Here is an 18,016-nt window from a genome sequence, read left to right as displayed (position 1 = left end):
CAGAAACAATATGTTAGGCAAATCGGGTAAATCACTGTAGTATGCGATGTACCTACATCAATCATACATATGGCATAAAAAAGTAAAGATTTATGTGGTCATGGAGGAACCGTCTTAGCTTAGGACAAAGCCTTTTTAATTAGAAAATATTGTTCTGAAAGGCGGTCGCTAATTAGCCTCATTAGTAAACAATTTATGTTCTCATGTGGTTGTTATACGTGCATCGTCGACAGTCATATCAGTTTACAGCTGCAGTAAAATTTTACAATCCTCTCGCTATCTGCATACGCACAGCAGACGAACAAACATACACAGCGCATTGACACTCAGGAGAAATTGCTAATTAGAAGAAAAATGCTTTGCTATAACGAGCAAAAGTTTGTCTCGACAGCACTATCGCTTGAAGCGTAACCTTGATTTATATTAAGCATCTGGTCAGAAAGCGTTGCAGCGGCTGGATTTATTAAATGAGAAATATGTTTTACGGCACTGTCAAACGCGATAATGACGAAGAATGTAGTTTTCATAGCGAAGTATTTGCTTTTTTTCGTGCACAATAAAATATGATATGTCTCGGGAGGCATGCTATGAGCGTCTGCGCCGATAGTGATAGCAATGAAAGGAGTGGCGTGACAATCAATCAGAAACCTGTCACGTCAACTCCAAATTACTGTAATGAAGCAGCCGCGACCAGATTTTGTATGGGATTGCGATTTTTTACTTGTTCACATATTGCGTTCCCTCAGCTAATGACGTTGGCTTCAAAATAATTTATTTAAAATCTTCATTCTCTTCAGACACTCATTATCTTCAGAAAAATTACTGGACAATTGCATGTCTTTTGTTACATTGCCAACCTTCATGCAAAACACCTCTTTATATTTTGAAAAGTAACGACCTTTCAACAGTTTGAAGACAAAGCTCCAACAATCAAACGATTAAAGCCACAATAATTGATTCAACTGACGGCTTCACAAAGCCACAAGCAACTGCAATCATCAACGAACATGAGCCACGAAATACGTACAATACTGTGTACGATACAGTATTGGATGATCAAGAAACCCAACGCCAGCATCCTGTTATCCACACATACTGTTACAAGACAAGCTACTGAATGTCTCATAGCATTAAAAAGAATCGCAGAATTCAACAAGTAAATGAATGAATACTCGCATTCATTATTCACTTTTGAAATTTTCATCAACAACGTGAAGGACAGTTTTTCTCGAGACATCTGTTAACTTTGAAAATTAAACGTGAAACGTAATCAGTGGTTTTAAGGGACCTGATGTTTATGTTGTCGGTTAACTTGGTTCTAAATGGATTATTGCCATTATTTTTTTTAGATCTTACTGGACATGATAGATAGAAGCTAGCCTTAATGAGGATGACTTCATCTAACATCTTTTTAGACAGACTGAAACATATCCCCAAAGTCTCCAAGTAATCTTTAAGTATTAGACTTAGGAAATAAATGTCCGTGAAATACGGACATTAACGGCTTACCATACCTTTCGAATCGTGTTCAGATACCTAAAAAGGTGATCTAAGAAGAAATGTCGATGTGGTAATAAGTGACCGAAGTATTGAATAATAACAAAATCATTACGTCGATATTTACAATGAAGACATTCTGACAACCATAACAACAATGTATTATGGCACCGTGACATCTTATCCTGTAATTATCAACATAAACAAACATCCTATCTTGTAACACCAAACAATGACCGTTGTTAAATAATAAGTGTTGTTATTATTGAAGCAGTATGTAACCATTACAAAGGGATTAATTACAGATGAGATTACTCAATAGTTACTTACTCAAAACTTTCATGAATAAAATACTACATTGGTGACTTCTAAGTATATTTTGATTTTCTTCTGTCGCTCTGCATGCTGAAATATTTCTACTTAGATAACCCAGCACAAGCTTTAATATTAACTTTATTAAACAGTGAGATTCTACAAGTTTTCCTCATCTGAAACTGCACCAAATTAACAGTAATTGGCCACAGTCACCAAACTAATATCAGAGAAATCAAGCTCATCAAACTAATCATAATCTAGCTCAAACCATAATGACAGAATTGATGGATAGTGAAAATGGATGCCGTTATTCAAATTTCCTTTATTTTGACCAAGAATTTTGCAGTTTCTTTTAAGTTTTTATTATCATCTATCAAAGTTGACAACCTTTCTCTTGCAGCGTGGAAAGTATTTGCCAAGCAATTATGGTTCTTGTTCCTATAGCTACAAAGATGGGGGATAGTGTTGTAGGTTGGTGTTATATCTTTGTTTTCTAAGCTTCAGTGTGAACGCAGACAATTGAGTCAATTAGAGGAAATTATAGACGTCAATGGTATTGTTTTGTGATCACAATGGGTGTTGTCGTATTATGTTAGAGGTGATTTATTGTTTTGAGATTGCACTTCAAGCCTTTTGCAATGAAAATGGCGGTATTATGAAGTTCGTTTAACAAAACTGTGGTGATGAAAGAAAACATAATGACCGTCTTGAAAGAGATAATGTTGAAGTTTATGTCTATCTTGAAGACACACGTGAATGTGGAAGCTTCTGATTTGGTATTGTGAATGTATGTGTATTGGAATGACCCGGTAACACCTTGGTTGATCCGGGAAGTAAATGCAGGATGGTATGCACGATAATAACGCTCGAGATGTAAGCATCTAAATTAACAATTAATGTGTTCTTATCTTATTCTCCGCAAAATATAGGCTCTTCTAAAATAGCCATTTCTAAACGGATCGGTTTCACGCAAACCTGCGTCTATGAAGACTAACATAATCAAAATAACAAAAACAACCTCTGTAAGTAAGCAATACGATTCTGGTCTGAAAATATTTTTCTCTTTATTTCCTCAAATACTTTCAACAGAGGTTTCAAATGACCAGTGATCTGTCAATATGATATTCCATCATAAGTTTATTATAGTTTTGTAAAAACAAGGTCTTTGTCATACAGTGCGTCATTCGAGTGAAAGGACTCGATATTATATTGTTGTAAGGGACAGTAAATATTTAGTATTTCTTCGTTATTGTATGGTTTCCTGTCTTATACATTCCCACATTTATTTCTTGTGCATCTGGTTGAACTGTTGATGAGTTTAGTAGTCATTGTTTTGCTTGATTGTCATTAATTAATTGTAGATGTCAATTTCATTCTGTGTGCCTTAATTTAGAAATTGAAAATTATATAAGCCGTATTTTGTATTGCATTAACAGTAAGGAATACGATTTAATAGGCATGCCGCAAGGAATAATTTTGGGCCTAAAATAAACTATCGAATTTTCTGAATATTTTCAGAGAAACATTAGCCATAGCTTATTTTCAAATGAAGCGTAAATGTGTGTCTTCATAATATTATCGTTCAGTAGGAATGTAGGTGAGGTTAGTAAACGACTATCTTTCCATAATATTCCACAAAACGTGGACTTTGCACAACATTCAACACGACTCGCTAAATATTTTCAACTGTCAGAAGGCAGACTTTTCAACAACGGTGTCTGACAAAAATGTGTATGAAATGTGATACAAACTGAAATCTTTGTTTGTCGGTGTGTCGCAAACTTTACGCGTAAGTTAGGTGTTACCCAAATATTGACTTGTATAGGCGGATGCATAAGCTAGTTTTTGTTTCCCGGACGCGATCACAATGCGTCGCTTACAGGAATTGCGAGTTCAACAGAGGTTGATTTTCAGACTTCATCAGGTTTTGTTGAGGCCATAAAAACAGCGAGTGTTTAAAAAAATCTTCGCTTTAATGTTGTAGAAAAAAATATGTCGATGTAATGACGAAAATAAAATTAGCCTCCAGCATAAGAGAGCTCGCTTTCAACCAAGTCTAGCAACGCATTTAACGACCGCCACAGGTTTTCCTTTACACAACCAATAAAAAAGAGACTAACTAAATTATCACCAATTCTCTAGCTAGCCTTAATATAAACGAAAGTTAGACCATTAAACTAATCCATGTAATAGCTTCACAATGTAAGAGGAAAGCTGCAGGTGAAACAGCCGAAGTAATGGCTCCTGATCCAACTCGTTTTGTTTGTTCCCCGAATCAATTACAGTACATCACTCAAGTTTAATGACTCGATTGAACAAAAACTTAGCCGAACCGCGGTCGCTGACACCGCATCGATACCAGGCTATTCGCCAAACCGAGCATATAATTAAAAATCGATTTGATTCGATTGCTATCGGAACGTGTCGTTGGTTTTGTGATGTCCGTGCGTGACTTTTGCGATGACAGGATGAATTAATTTATTTAGTTGTCAAATACAATGCATAACTGTATATTTTTTTTGTTAAAAATATAGGGTGTAACTAAATCGTGCGAATGAATCATGTCAGCACAGTATTTTGTCGATACTTGGCACCAATGATATTGTTATTGCCATCTGTAGCAAATGAAAAAGAAATAAAAACAAAAGACACTCAAACATAAATAAGGAAATGGAATAAAAAGAAATACGCAATTATGACTGTACTTCTATTCCATGACATCACTTTCCAGACTATATTTATAGTTATAATAAAGTTTAATACTTCCATTGTTATGCGGAAAACTATACAGTAAAGGTAAAGGTTTAACTATCGCCTCTATCAGTTTATCGTTAGCGTAAGATAACTTTAACTACATATTTGCTTTGCGAGATAAATGATGACAAATACTGGCTTCCCCTTCAGAAAAGTAGACTCGTGTAGCGACTATCAAAGAGATTATGAAAAAAAGGTGTATTGTAGGAATTCAGGACCTTTTAAATGTGGTGTTACAAAAATGCTCAGCAGCGGCCACTTAAAAAACTTTAATTTGCTTCTTCACCCAAATATTCGCGGATTTACTCAAGAAGATCCAAGATTTCTTAAATTGTTGACTAAATATTAATTCCACTACCAATGTTATTATTGTATGCCTCTTAGGCAGAACATATTGATACTCGAATATATTGTTAAGACTATCTGTAACTTACATATGCCCACAATAAATATACTTTGACTTTGAAGATCTGCAGAAAAACTCGTGGATTTTCGAATGGAATTCATTGTTATTTAATTGACGTGTGCACCAATTCGATGTCTTCCAGACGTTTCGATCTAAATAGGTCATAATGACTTGTTATCATCTTCCAGATTTCCATAAAACGACGTGAAAATACAATAACAACATACTGGTTTGGATTAAAAATAGCTATAACTGTGTCACGTGCCCTTAGCTACTATCTGTTATCTAAACATATTGACAGCTGTGGAAAATTCGATCTCTTCAGTTTGTCTTATGAAACCATCAGATTGGTCTTTAAATGAATGTCTTTTTACTGTATTTAATTTCGTTTAAGAAATACCTATTTTACCTAATTGCTGTTTTTAAATATGTATAAAGATTTAACATTTTATAGGTTAGCAATGAGTTTGATTGCCATGTCCCTCTTTTAAGAAGACATACTTATAGACGTAGACAAGGCTCAGGAACGGTGAATTCTTTATTTTTGATCGAACTGTTAAAGCTTATGGGTTTTTAAAATGATGCGAAATTGAACAGTACATTGAGAATTGTAAAAATACATAAATCGTTACAATGCTAACAGTAAATGTAACATTAGCCACAATAAAAGTTGCATATGTTTATTATCTTTATGGCAATCCAAAGGCGTGTTGAGTCATTAACTTTTAACCTTATTTTAACATTTACCGTTCAGAATAGGGTAGTTTCCAGGGTCGAAATAATGAAATAATATTTAGTCCGCTTTTTAGATAATCAAAAAATATTGGATACGTATTTTTTCTTTTTTTAATTAAACATAAAATGACAAAGATAATACGCTTCAAAAATTAGGAGTGGGGGCCTTTTACGTCACAGTGTCCTGAAAATTGTAGCAACTTGTGACGTCACACTCAACTTTAACACGCTATATCTTAACAAGTTCTGATCCAATTTAAAAAAGAAACAATACGTATCGCTTAATTTTGGACAATCTACAAGACGGACTAATTATTATTTTTTAGGAAACTACCCTATTACGGATCATTTTGAGGAAATCTTGAATACTCTTTCTGGGTATTTCCATGGTTTATTACATCTCAATGCTGACGAATGGAGATCTTATTCAATAGCCTGAGTGATGAATGAGTCTACAATCATTTCAGAAATCAACAAATCATTTATCAGGTCCATAATACGAAGATGCATAAGGGAGATAGATAAATAGGTTGGCATAAACAAAGGAAAAAGAAATGAAGATGGATTCATAACTTGCCAAAGAAGAGGTGAAAGCAATTAAAGAACTCATTGTACAAAAGAAAATCAAACTCAGAAACACCAGGACAGGAAGTAAAAAGATTTAATTGAAATAATTTTACAACTACGGAAATCCTTACCTTCGACCACTCCACTAGTAGTATGGATATGAATGGAAAGGTCTTTAGTAATAATACAATTTATAATTCCTGAATCGTGAATAATTATAACGAATTTTACATGGCAAGGACAACCACTAACACCATGTCTAATTTCGGCTTTAATCGAAAACTTAACTTCAGCTGCGGTTTTAATAACGATTAATCAAACACGATAACCGTTTGTCTAAATTACACATGTTCAATAGAACCACCATGATTCATTGTCAATTCAAGTGTTATTGTAGCCATCTCCTTCACTTGTTTTATATTAATCGTCCTCACTCACTCTACGATTGTTGTTATCATTTTAATACGCTTTTGTTTCAGTTCTATTGTTATTACCAAACCCATTATAACTTTTGGGTCATTCATGTCTCAAACCACAAGCTCCTTTTGAGATACCAGAGACGTCTTTGGAACCGGACGTATTGTTTGTTGCTTGTTTTTAAAATCGTGGGATTAGAATAATTTCGAATCCACCTGGAGCAATAAAAAAAAAGGTTGGGTGCGCGTGAGGTCGCAACAGAAAACATTCAGGGGGGCAGCTCAGCAGAGGCTGTATGTCCGAGCGAGAGGCACGACTCGGAGCCTACTCGATTCATTCTCGATTTCTCACCAGTGCCGCGCGAACCGCCGACATTAACGCCCGTCGCGTTTCGTTCTCATTGTACAAAAGTTTTTTAATTCTTTTCGAGGTGTGATTTGAAAAGTCGGTGACAATAAAAGTAAACGAATTGTTTTATTATTTTCGAATAACGAATTGAATGGTGTTGTGAACAAGTGTATCGATTGTTGTAAACAGCTACCTGACCGACGCGTGGCGGAACATAAAAACAAACTCTCGTCTCGCGTTTCGAATGGTCCCCGGCAATAATTAGTTTGGTAAAAGTGAGTGTGTGTGCTGTGGACGCTTGATGGTTCAATTAGAACTGTTTTATTAAGCTTTCGTATGTACCAACATTTCGCTTGATCGGCTCTTTCTACGGATTACCCATGTTGAAGTTGGTTAGTGTCATTTCTACCATTCATTTGCTAATTACTGCAACTTGCTAATCGTCATCGTTATCAAGTGTATCGAGCAGTTCATTTAAATAATCTGATTGTGATCTTACTTGCATTGAACTTGGCAACAGATGTTTACTTGAAATGAACAAATCGTTAACAGCCAAACATAATGTAGTCCGGTTTATGTTTATCAAATTAATTTGTAACGTCAGGTAATCAGATATTATCGTAAAGTTATCTGATGACGGTGACGATAGTAAAACCTAATTGCTTTAGTATCTGTCGTGTAGTTTCACACGAGCGCACGTTCACAGGCGTGGACTGCGTTCAATAAGTATGCTTAAGGTTTACTCGTAAATGTTTATTACAGTTTCCTGTATTGGTTCCGCAATCTTTGAATCTTAAGTTACGATTATGTCTTGTTACAGCTTCTTTGATGTCTGAGCTGTGTTTGTTATTTTCGGCTAGCTCTTTCATGCTTATCGTGAACATCAGCTAGCTCATCTTCAATTTGATTTCAAACTTAAAATGTAAAAGTATCTATTAAAAACTTATGAGTTGCGTGTACTACTTGGTTACCCAATTTTATATACCAATATATTATACCATTTAGGCCACATCTGGCTCCAGCATGCTTTAAGTCTTATTGTTCTTATACTCCCCGTTTATTTACAGGCTATGTGTAATGTTTTATATCAGTCATTGTAAAGGGCATCGCGTGACCTATTCATGAACCACTTTTTACATCAGTCATTAAAGTGAACAAGTTAACTTGAACTTTTGAATCAATTATATTAACATGGCTTCCTGATTGTTGCTTTTAATTGTCAATTATATCTAAATTTACTTCGTTTGGTATAATTTTATGTTCAGATACCTATTTCATAATCAATTCGAAATTACAATCAATGGTTTCAAGTTACTTATTTGTAGCTTTAACAGCTGATGCTACAGCTATTGTTATTCTTATGTCAATATTTGCCAAATCAGTCTTCACAATTGAAACTTATTGAATAACATTTAAAGACTATTATGCTGTAGCAGAAACATGCCCACTTAAATCCCAAATCACTATACAAACAAAAATTAAGTCATGTCTAAATCTAATTCGTCCCAAGTCCAATTCGTTTCTAAATATAATTTCTTCTGCGATGAAAAAGTGACGTTTTTCTGCATAGCATTAGACCAATTTGTTTCTAACGTTGAACACACTTGGAACATTTAGCTGAGTTTTTCATCGGCGTAGTTTTTGCCATTCTCTCTGGCTGGACATTTGTTCCACTCACCTATTTCTTCGTGTATTTTTAGCGTCGCGTGCCGACTGTCACTAGTCCAGTAATGGGCGAACGTATCGCTACATTAATTAACGTGTTCCTATCGTCATTTGGTTTTCTCTCTTACAAGTGATATTTCATTAGTAGTACGTCAATTATATGTATTGGAAATGATGGATTTTCTTTGTTCGCTTTGTTGTTAGCTTTCTCGTCTTACGCTCGGTGGTTTTTTATTAAACGTGTTAATCATGAGATTCGTATCCTTGACTGCGTTTGTTTGTTTGTTTATTTCATTGATAAGTTTATCTAGTTAATTGGGACTGCCAGTTCTTCATTTAAATATTTTATATTATTTGTTGGCATTTGAGTTTTTAATTACTATAACAACTTGCATATCGATTAAAACCTTGTTTGAACGTGCACTGATTGAAGTATAATTATTATATTACAATATTGAAGGATGTGTGTACATGTAATCACGAGTATGTTTATCAATTGAACGGCTACTGTTTCCTGTTAAAACAATTGCTGTTATTGTAGTATCAGAACCGGAATTGTTATTTATATAAAAACCTATATACCTACCTAGTTACTTTTTACTAGTTTGTTAGTAATCTTTCTAGCAGAGACGCAGTAATATTGTTTATAAACTATTGTTCCTAGAACTAAGTATTGGTTCATACTAATAGGCAAGTACGTACTAACAAATTTCTCAATGCCAGTTTGTACGCAGACAGTAAGGTCGATAAAAGGCTGTTTACTGTTCAAATGGCAACAATTAGGTACATCGGTTCAATTCATATTTGAATTGAAAACACGTTCAGCTTTGTGTCAGATCGTAAAATGTTTTATAGTCCTCTAGAGTTTGTGACGTTTGTTCAGTGCATGCTCTTAGATTGTATGTGTTAGGAATACTAACATGAAACAGGTACTTATTATCTAACGACTGTCCCTATATTCTGTGTATGTATTGAGTTGTTTACTAGAGAATTTAATACTTCTAGTAAGCAAAAGACTAGACAGATGGAATATTGGGAATGACCATGACCATAAGTAAAGTGCCTCCGAGGCAGTGACAGTTGACAGCTGTCAGTTTCCAAGGTATGAAAGCATTTTTTGTACTGAGTGACAGCGACTGTCAACTGCACCAAATATCGGTCAGACCATAAAAAATGACATAATGTTCTGTGTGCATCTTCAAAACTGGCTTTTAAAAATGATTTGTAAACAAAGCTAATAAAGTAGGTAGCTTAATATGTTAAATACTTACGTCATATTTTTTATTTGCTGTACCTAAACACAACTGTTTAATTTTAGTTCACGGAATAAAATATAAAACATACCTATTTCTTGCTAATTTGCTTGGTTTATTAAAATTGCTTTAACAAAGGAATTTAAATTCTGAGAATGCAAATCATGAATCACAACAACGAAGAAAGTAAAAAAAACAATTTTATTTGACATTTACGATATCTTAATAATGTCTTAGATGAAATTGTATCTCGGGTGCGGAAAAAAAAGCAATCTTATCGAATTCAGTGGCTCTGATAGATAGATAACATTTCTAAATCTAAAATTACGTAAAAATCTGACACAGCTGCTCTCGGTTAAATGATAATGATATCTGAAAATACAGATATTTAAATATCGAATGACAAAAAAAAAGCAATAGAATCAACAAAGTTATAGAGCATCACAAAAACCATAGTCATCAAGCAAATTTTTACATGGTGCAGCAAATACTTTTTGTTGCTACCTCTTTGCAAAATATCGTTATCATTGACAATGACATGTTTATTGATGATGCTGTCGAAGTAAAAAGGTTTGTAAGCGATGAGGCCCATTGATTCTACGTCATTCGATCAATCATTGTAGTGAACATCACGAGGAATGTAACGTGTAACTGTGTAAGCATCTTGATTGTCGCCTCGCCTTTTATCCTTTAGTAGCCTTTATCCATCTCTAGGATATGTAGTATTTATTATTGTAAGCTGTTAGGTCGTTTTAGCGTGATTGTTTAGCAAAAACGCATATTTAAAGAGAATGACCAAAGAGAAAAAGTCAAGTTTGTATGAATGAAAGACGAAGTCAGGAAATGGATGTTATTTGTAAGATAACGTTAGATGGTGAAGTTTGAATCACAAAAACCTATCGCGTTAACGCCGAATTAAATTGGGATAAAGACAGAAAGATGATAATAGATATTACGAGATTACTAAAGTAATGAAGCAAAAAGTTGAGGTAATAAAACCGAAACGATTTTAGCATAGATAAGTAGATAGGTTAAATAGGTTTCTTTTTCATTCATGCAAGATTACAAGATAAACGTATAAGTACATATAAAAACAAATGCCGTTCCTAAATGACTATTGTTTCTCTTTCACATAAAATTTGGAGCGTGTAGTGTGCACGTGCAAAACATACATTGATTTATCATGTTGGTACTTATCTACAAACGCAGCATGCATTTCATAAAAATAACAATATTATTTTTGTTAAAAAAAGTTTTAAGTATTTATTTTTCTTGTTTGTTATTTCAGTAGTAGGTTTATATCTAAATCTACAGAATACTTTTTTGACAATCTCTTGATCCTAAATCCCTGTTTTTTTAATATCCATAATCTTTGAAAAACACGAGCTAAAAAAAAAAACTAAGATAACAGCTGTCCCCAAGTTCCTGCTGCAACAGATTTCAATTATTTTCGTCAAATCTCTTGTCAAGATATTTTACATCCGACATTAAATTATATAAACTTGATAAAAATGTGCACAACAGAAAAATATTTTCTGCCCAGCCTTTTCCCTGCTATGCTATGATGGTCGACTTCCAATGCAGTTGAGTACCGGTATTTTTGTTAAACAGCAGAAGAAATTAGTTTAATTTATACTAAAATAGTGAAAAGACGTAATTAAACGTATTATTGGCAGTTTATAATTAAGTATCTACAACAGATGCTATCAGTTTACTTAATTAAAACTGGTTGGTTCTGATAGAAAGTTGGGAGGTCTGAACCAACTGCCTCTCTGACTTTGATTACGTGTTAATATTCCATTTACATCTGTTGGCATTATCTATGTAATCATTACAAATCATAACCAAGTCTTTTCAGGGATTCTGCGAATATAAATGATGTCAAATTTGTGGTAAAACGTATGCGGATGCATCCAATCTTTAGATTAAAGCTAAGGGGATTTGGTGAAATGGCTTCTTAGAAAATGTATGAGTATTTAAATCTGCCTTTATCACCAGATAATGACCACTTACTTGTAGTTCTTTATTCTTTTTAACCCAATTGTATTAAAAATATGACGTAACGTGTCCCTCAAACTTAATCAATTAATTGATAAGCACTGTTTTTGCACTAACTATTTATGTTCAACATTAGTTATCAGACATCAGGTGGTCGAATTAATAGATTTGCAAATGATACCGTGGAACTGATTATAATGTTTATCAATATCAGGAACAAATTCGCTTTATCACGATTATGTCATTCGTGATTTTTTGCGCCTTTTTTGTCTGCCTCAATGGTTTGATTGGGTGATTATAGACTACAAGTCTTTTCGCAGAATAATGGGTACCTACCACAGACATGTAGAAGTTAAAAGCACCCAAGTGGGTCATTCTCCTCAAGTTTAACTTAACCTTCAGCCATCACGTTCAGATATTGACAACATGAGAAAAGGTTGCAAAATCTTTCTTAAAACTCTAACTCAGTGTTTTGGTAACCTTCACGAAGAATCTCTTTGAGCTCAAAAACCGGTCAATCCTTAACAATTCACTCATTACTATGGCAAAATTGAATCTAAATGTCAAACCTACGAACCTCAAATTCAATGGTCACTTAATCATTTCTCTGATTGGTTAAAGCTTGCAGTATCTTTGTGCAATGTTGTTCCCCATTAATTTCTCGAAGTTACCACAGACTACATTGCCTACATAGAGGCTATCGTACGTGCCTCGAAGCATCGGTAAAGGAGGTCCGACACTTCGGTTCTACTATTAGATATTGCATACTCACCGCAAATGATTCGCCGCTGGTCACTGATATGCTCCATTGCTCAAATTGCTTGTAAATAATGTAATGTTCTTAGTTTTACCGGCCATTATGGTTATTACGCGCGATATTAGATAGCGATGTATGGTTACTGATATTATTGATGTAATATTATAGCGTACGGTGTGAGTGAAGTGGGTGTCGCAAATACTGTCAGTATTGATGTTAACGGTGCTCCATTTCTTAATGGTCCTATTAGGTACCTACATTATTTCATTTCTGACTGACTATGTTTAGTTCCACCAAGTTCCACCGAATATTTGGCTTGATCTTTAATTTCTTTTATGAACCGAAACTTAAATGTAAGTTCAAAATAAAACTTGCCGCCGGTTGATGGATTACTTCAGATTGCAGATTTAAAACAAACAAAGCTACCAGAAATGTACTTAAACAACTCAAAGACAAGAAGGTGCAACTCCTTATCTTGGAGATAAGTTCTTTGCGATAGAACACGCGTCACTTGCATCATCGATTGTTCTTCGACAAATAGACTGAGACAATACTGTTGCAATCGCGACGCCCTTTATCGGTCGTGCCCTGTTAATTGTCACTTTCTTTACTGCTGGTGCTTTTTGTAACGAATACGAGCAAAAAATCGATTAGAATCGAGTAATTGGTGTCGAGTATAATGAGACTTCGAATTGATGTTTAAATCAAGAAGAGAATTCAGAAACGGGTGCGTTGCTTCGTGATTCAGCTCAAGGAATGCGTAATCAAATTCGTGTCTCAAATCGATATTAAACAAACATACATTGTATTGGAAAACTTAAGAGTAAGGAGGACAATGCAACGCAATGCAGTTGGCATGCGAAGAAACCTTTTGAAAGTAACACAAGGAATGTCTGACGTTACTGTAGAAAGGACAATGTTCGCCACTTACTCGATCCTGACCGTATTCGAATCGATAATCGATAAGAATTTCGCAGTCGCAGCCGTTAGACTGAATTTCTTCACTGATCTAGTAGTTTAAGTGATCAAGTTGAGAAATTCCGCCAGTATTAGTATGCTGAATGTAGAAATGCTCTTTAATGGTGTTGTGACGAATAGTAATCTTTCTCAGAACATGATTCTAATTTTAACACTTAAGTTTAACGGCATGTGACATGATTAGGATATTGCAAGATTTAATACCTACATGCTTCTTTTATGTAGGCTTCAAAGTTGCCGTAGTAATTGGTAATTTGAGATGACATGAAAAGTTCTAATGAGATCTATCATAAAGCCTAATAACTTCTAGCCCTATTATTATTTGAAATCACTTAACACTCCTACTTTTTCGTATAAAATGCTGAATTAATCGTTGAACAAAACAAACTCGATTTCTTATAATCATATCACTCAAAATCGTATTGAAAGCTATTCGATTGCTAAACCTCTCATCTATTACGATAGTATTGTAGCATCGATTGCTCAAATCGATTCTTCTACTCGAGCATTATGATTGGATTCGATTTGGATAGTTCCAGCTAGTGTAAAACAATGTGATTACGTTACGATCGTCTGTTTGTTTTGTCGATTAACTATGAAGTAACTTTTGTTTTTATTTATTGACTGTAGTTCTGCAATTAGTATCGTAGTTTGGTGATAGGAAAAGCATTTTACGAAATTGCATATTCAGCTTTTACTGCATCATTTTCTTCACAAAGATTATTTTGACAATCTTATTTACCTAAGTAAAATTGCAAGTTGATATCAAACTTTTTTCTGACATGGTCCAAAGATTTAGACCTGACCAGAAAATTCTGTCATGAACTCCATCATGATAATATGGAGTTGAATAAACACACTAACTTCACAGCGAACAACCAATCTCACAAGACGCTGATACAATTTGACAACGCACGCAAGTGTGAACCGCTTGAGTAACACGTTCGGATAAGCAAAGGTCATATACTGCCATATACAAAGGTCAAGCTGATCGATTATTGCAAGAACAGTACCTGTTAATCGAGTACTTAGGTGGAGTATTACAAAAATACAATAGGGTTTGGTGAAGTAAGAAATGACAGAGTTTTTGAATTACCAGACTTCTATTGCATTCAACTACTAGCCGTTTTTCATCTTTCCACTGGTGTCCCATGGGAACTACTGCCCGTACCTGGATAAAATATAGCCTATGTTACTCGGGAAGAGTGTAGCTGTCCAACACTGAAAGAATTTTTCAAATCGGTTCAGTAGTTTCGGAGCCTTGAGGATACAAACAAAAATGTTAATTTCTATTAGCTTAGATTCCGAATTCTGCTAATATTATTCAGTAAAGAGCAACTTTATCTACAAACCAACAGACACTTTTATATTAACTCTAGTTTTCATGTTATATCTGATCTTTATCATCAGTATTAATAGAATCTTTAGATACGGCAGTGACATTGACGGACAGTAAGCCCGCAAGGACGATGCTAATCAGTAAATGTCTTGGGCCTAGATAACTTGACCATTAGAGGTTGTTTCTGGATTTATGTCCGTAGTACCTACTTATTAAACGGGTGAATGCTAATATCTGCTTGACTGATATTGCGCTACTTTGATTGTTGTTATTTTCTCCTTTTATCATTCGCCCTGCTTTGTGCATGAAGGTTTTATCTATCTGGATAAGTGACCTGTCTATGGTCGATAGAGGCTGTATGCATTTTCACATCATCAACTATATCCTCATTTGCTTTGATGATCGATGCATTAAATGATCATCTGAAATCATGACCATCACACATATTTGAAATAATTTTTACGCTTTTTTATATTTAGATACAATCTAGATTTTATTCTATTTCGTAAACGCTGAATCATTTTAGCTTAAAATGACGTTACTAATTAAATGTGTAAAATAATCAGAAATCTCAATCTGTCTGTGATGCAACAGAATCCGTCAGTTACTCTATCATTAGCATAATCTCGTAGTTAATTTTGATTAATACCAATTTTAATTACATAAATCTAATGTAATTCTTGATGTTCATCTAATCTTGCTAATTTGTAAGACTAGTTAGCCAATTTACTGAGATCTGTTTTAGATAATCCATTCACTGGCTTAGGTATTTCGTATCTGCCTCCTTTATGACAGTTTCACTTTTGATCCTAATTTAGCTTTTAAGCATTCTTATTGTTTTAATTCAATATCATATCTTTTAAGTCATGCTTTAGTGGACAATCAGGTCAATCTATAATATTTCATCATTTAGGCGTTGTCTGATATTTATTTAGACTAGCATCATCGGTAAAAATAATTTTGGTGTTATCATCACTTAAATGTGCATTAGCGTCTGCACATTTTAAAGCCTTTTCCTTGATCTTAAAAGCAATTTATTTTTTTGCTTCAAAATTAATTGTTTCCTCTGTCGAAATATAAAGCGAGTGAATGTTTTCAGGTTATTCATAATTAATAGGATTACATTCAGCTTTCATTGCCACTAATTAGTTAAAGTGCTATTATACAATATGCTTGGAAAAGTAAATTGACAAGTAAATGGGTTGATTATGTAAGAATTAGGTAATTTACTCAGGTGTACTCACCTATTTCTTCCTGAAGATTTGAATGCACATCTACATCTTTACCCATTTCTTTTTTATCTTCAAAAATGTTATTAATGGTTTAAGAAAATATTACTTATTACTTGTAATAAAGCTTTGTTAGTATAAATAAAATCAGAAAGTCTTTAGTTTTCACTTGTTCAAGGGTTTGGTCGTGAGCTAGTTCGACGACCCTGGCTTTAGATTGGTTACACGCAGAAAAGTAAACAAATAGTAACTTATTGTCTTGTAAACTAATATTATAAAGAGCTTTAGTTAGAAGTAATGTCATGGAATGTTCTTCTTGTCAAACCTCCTTTTGGGAATCTACTGCTTTAGGAACATAATTCCCAAACAAAATGTTCCTTCCTATTAATTTATAACTTCTAACAAACAGTTGTTTCCTTTAATCGGAGGCTTATTTTCCTGGTGAAAATGGGTCAACGATAGTTTGTTTACTGTTATTACTATTTTCGTATCAGTGACATTTTAAAGGCAGACATTTTACATACTTCTGTCACATGAGTGAGCTTCTGTCGCAAGCGCGTGCGGATTTATAGAGCAGAACTTGTTTAACTGTATGTCTGTAGTATGTCACTATGGTATTACCCATGTTGTAATGTGGTAGTTCATTAGTTTCTTTATTTTCTCGACCTTTATAAACTTTATTGCTTACAACGAATGTTTTTGTCAGTTTTCTTTTTCTTGTTGTGTAGGTTTTCCCTTAGCTTTTTATTTTTGCTAAAAGGTCAAAACGTTCAATATTGTAGTACTGCTTACCAGTGCGGTGTCTTATCGTCTATCGTTTTGCTCTAAGTAGGATTATTAAATTAAAAAAGAAATTCGGACCAAAATAAATCACGAGTTGTCATCACATTTGTTAAAATAAATTGCCAACAATAGCATGTACATACTCGTAATACTACACCACTCTTTAAAAATAAACATCTTGATGAAAAATGCAGTGAAAACAAGCCGCATCGGTTGTTCATCGTCACTTACTCATGAGGTGACATCACCAGATGCCAACCTGACCGTGGCTTGTATAAAGACGAATTCCTTTACATCCGTTAGGAATACAATTTGGATGGTAAGGTCTTCGAACTTGCATATTTTTTCTTTTAAATTACGTGTTGGCAAAATTATAATGAGAAGTAAAAAAACTCAACTAATTCGTATATAAATATGTACGTCAGTGTATGTGTTCTCAGCTAAGAATTTTAAGAGAATTTTAGCTAAGAGATAGAATCAGATTAATGACAAAGGTTTTCATTCAAGTAATTCGCACATGATGATACATCATAAGAAAATAGTAGGAAAACTGAGTAAAAACGAGTGTGAGTTGCTGTTACAGATAAAGGTATCTGAACTGAAGCCTATTCTATTGCTATTCTTGTAGATGTTACGTATAAAGTTCTTGGTACCGATTATAAAACAAAAGAAAAGCAAATAGCGAAGAAAAGATTCGTAGAAACCGTCGCAGAATAGAAAGTGAGGTTATGTCTGTTGTGGTTTTGTCACATGTTCGGTTTGAAATTGACAAATTATTGGTCTTCTTGGCAGAGAAAATGATTGTGAAAAAGATGGAGATTTTATCTTGATGTTGAAATATGATGGGTGGATTGAATTAAAAACAATACGGCTTGAAAAAATATTGAGAGATGACTTCAGAAAGAGGTGTATAGTACGAAAGAAGATAAATAAACAATTGGGATAAGAACAGGATTGTGCTGCTGATTTACCTAA

At 34.1% G+C, this 18,016-nt stretch overlaps 1 protein-coding gene across 5 annotated transcripts in view; it reads left to right on the top strand.

The window, feature by feature from the left end:
- The window catches only part of LOC110380763 (rho GTPase-activating protein conundrum), a 98,371-nt gene that overhangs the window by 23,124 nt on the left and 57,231 nt on the right, over nucleotides 1-18,016 (top strand). The window contains exon 1 of one of the 5 annotated variants that reach the window (XM_049836360.2): nucleotides 6,983-7,314. The exons of 3 other annotated variants lie outside the window; for them this stretch is intronic. Coding sequence is in view for 1 of the 2 variants with exons in the window: in XM_021340863.3 (XP_021196538.2) it covers nucleotides 7,420-7,431 (12 nt within the window). In the remaining variant the exon portion in view is untranslated. Of the gene's footprint in view, nucleotides 1-6,982; nucleotides 7,432-18,016 lie in introns of those variants that run through there. One more of the 5 variants, XM_021340863.3, reaches the window with a different exon arrangement.

Source organism: Helicoverpa armigera, chromosome 3, assembly GCF_030705265.1.
Source record: "Helicoverpa armigera isolate CAAS_96S chromosome 3, ASM3070526v1, whole genome shotgun sequence".
NCBI lineage: Eukaryota > Metazoa > Arthropoda > Insecta > Lepidoptera > Noctuidae > Helicoverpa > Helicoverpa armigera.
The sequence above is the reverse complement of the archived record's forward strand: the minus strand, read 5'-3'. Positions and strand labels throughout refer to the sequence as shown.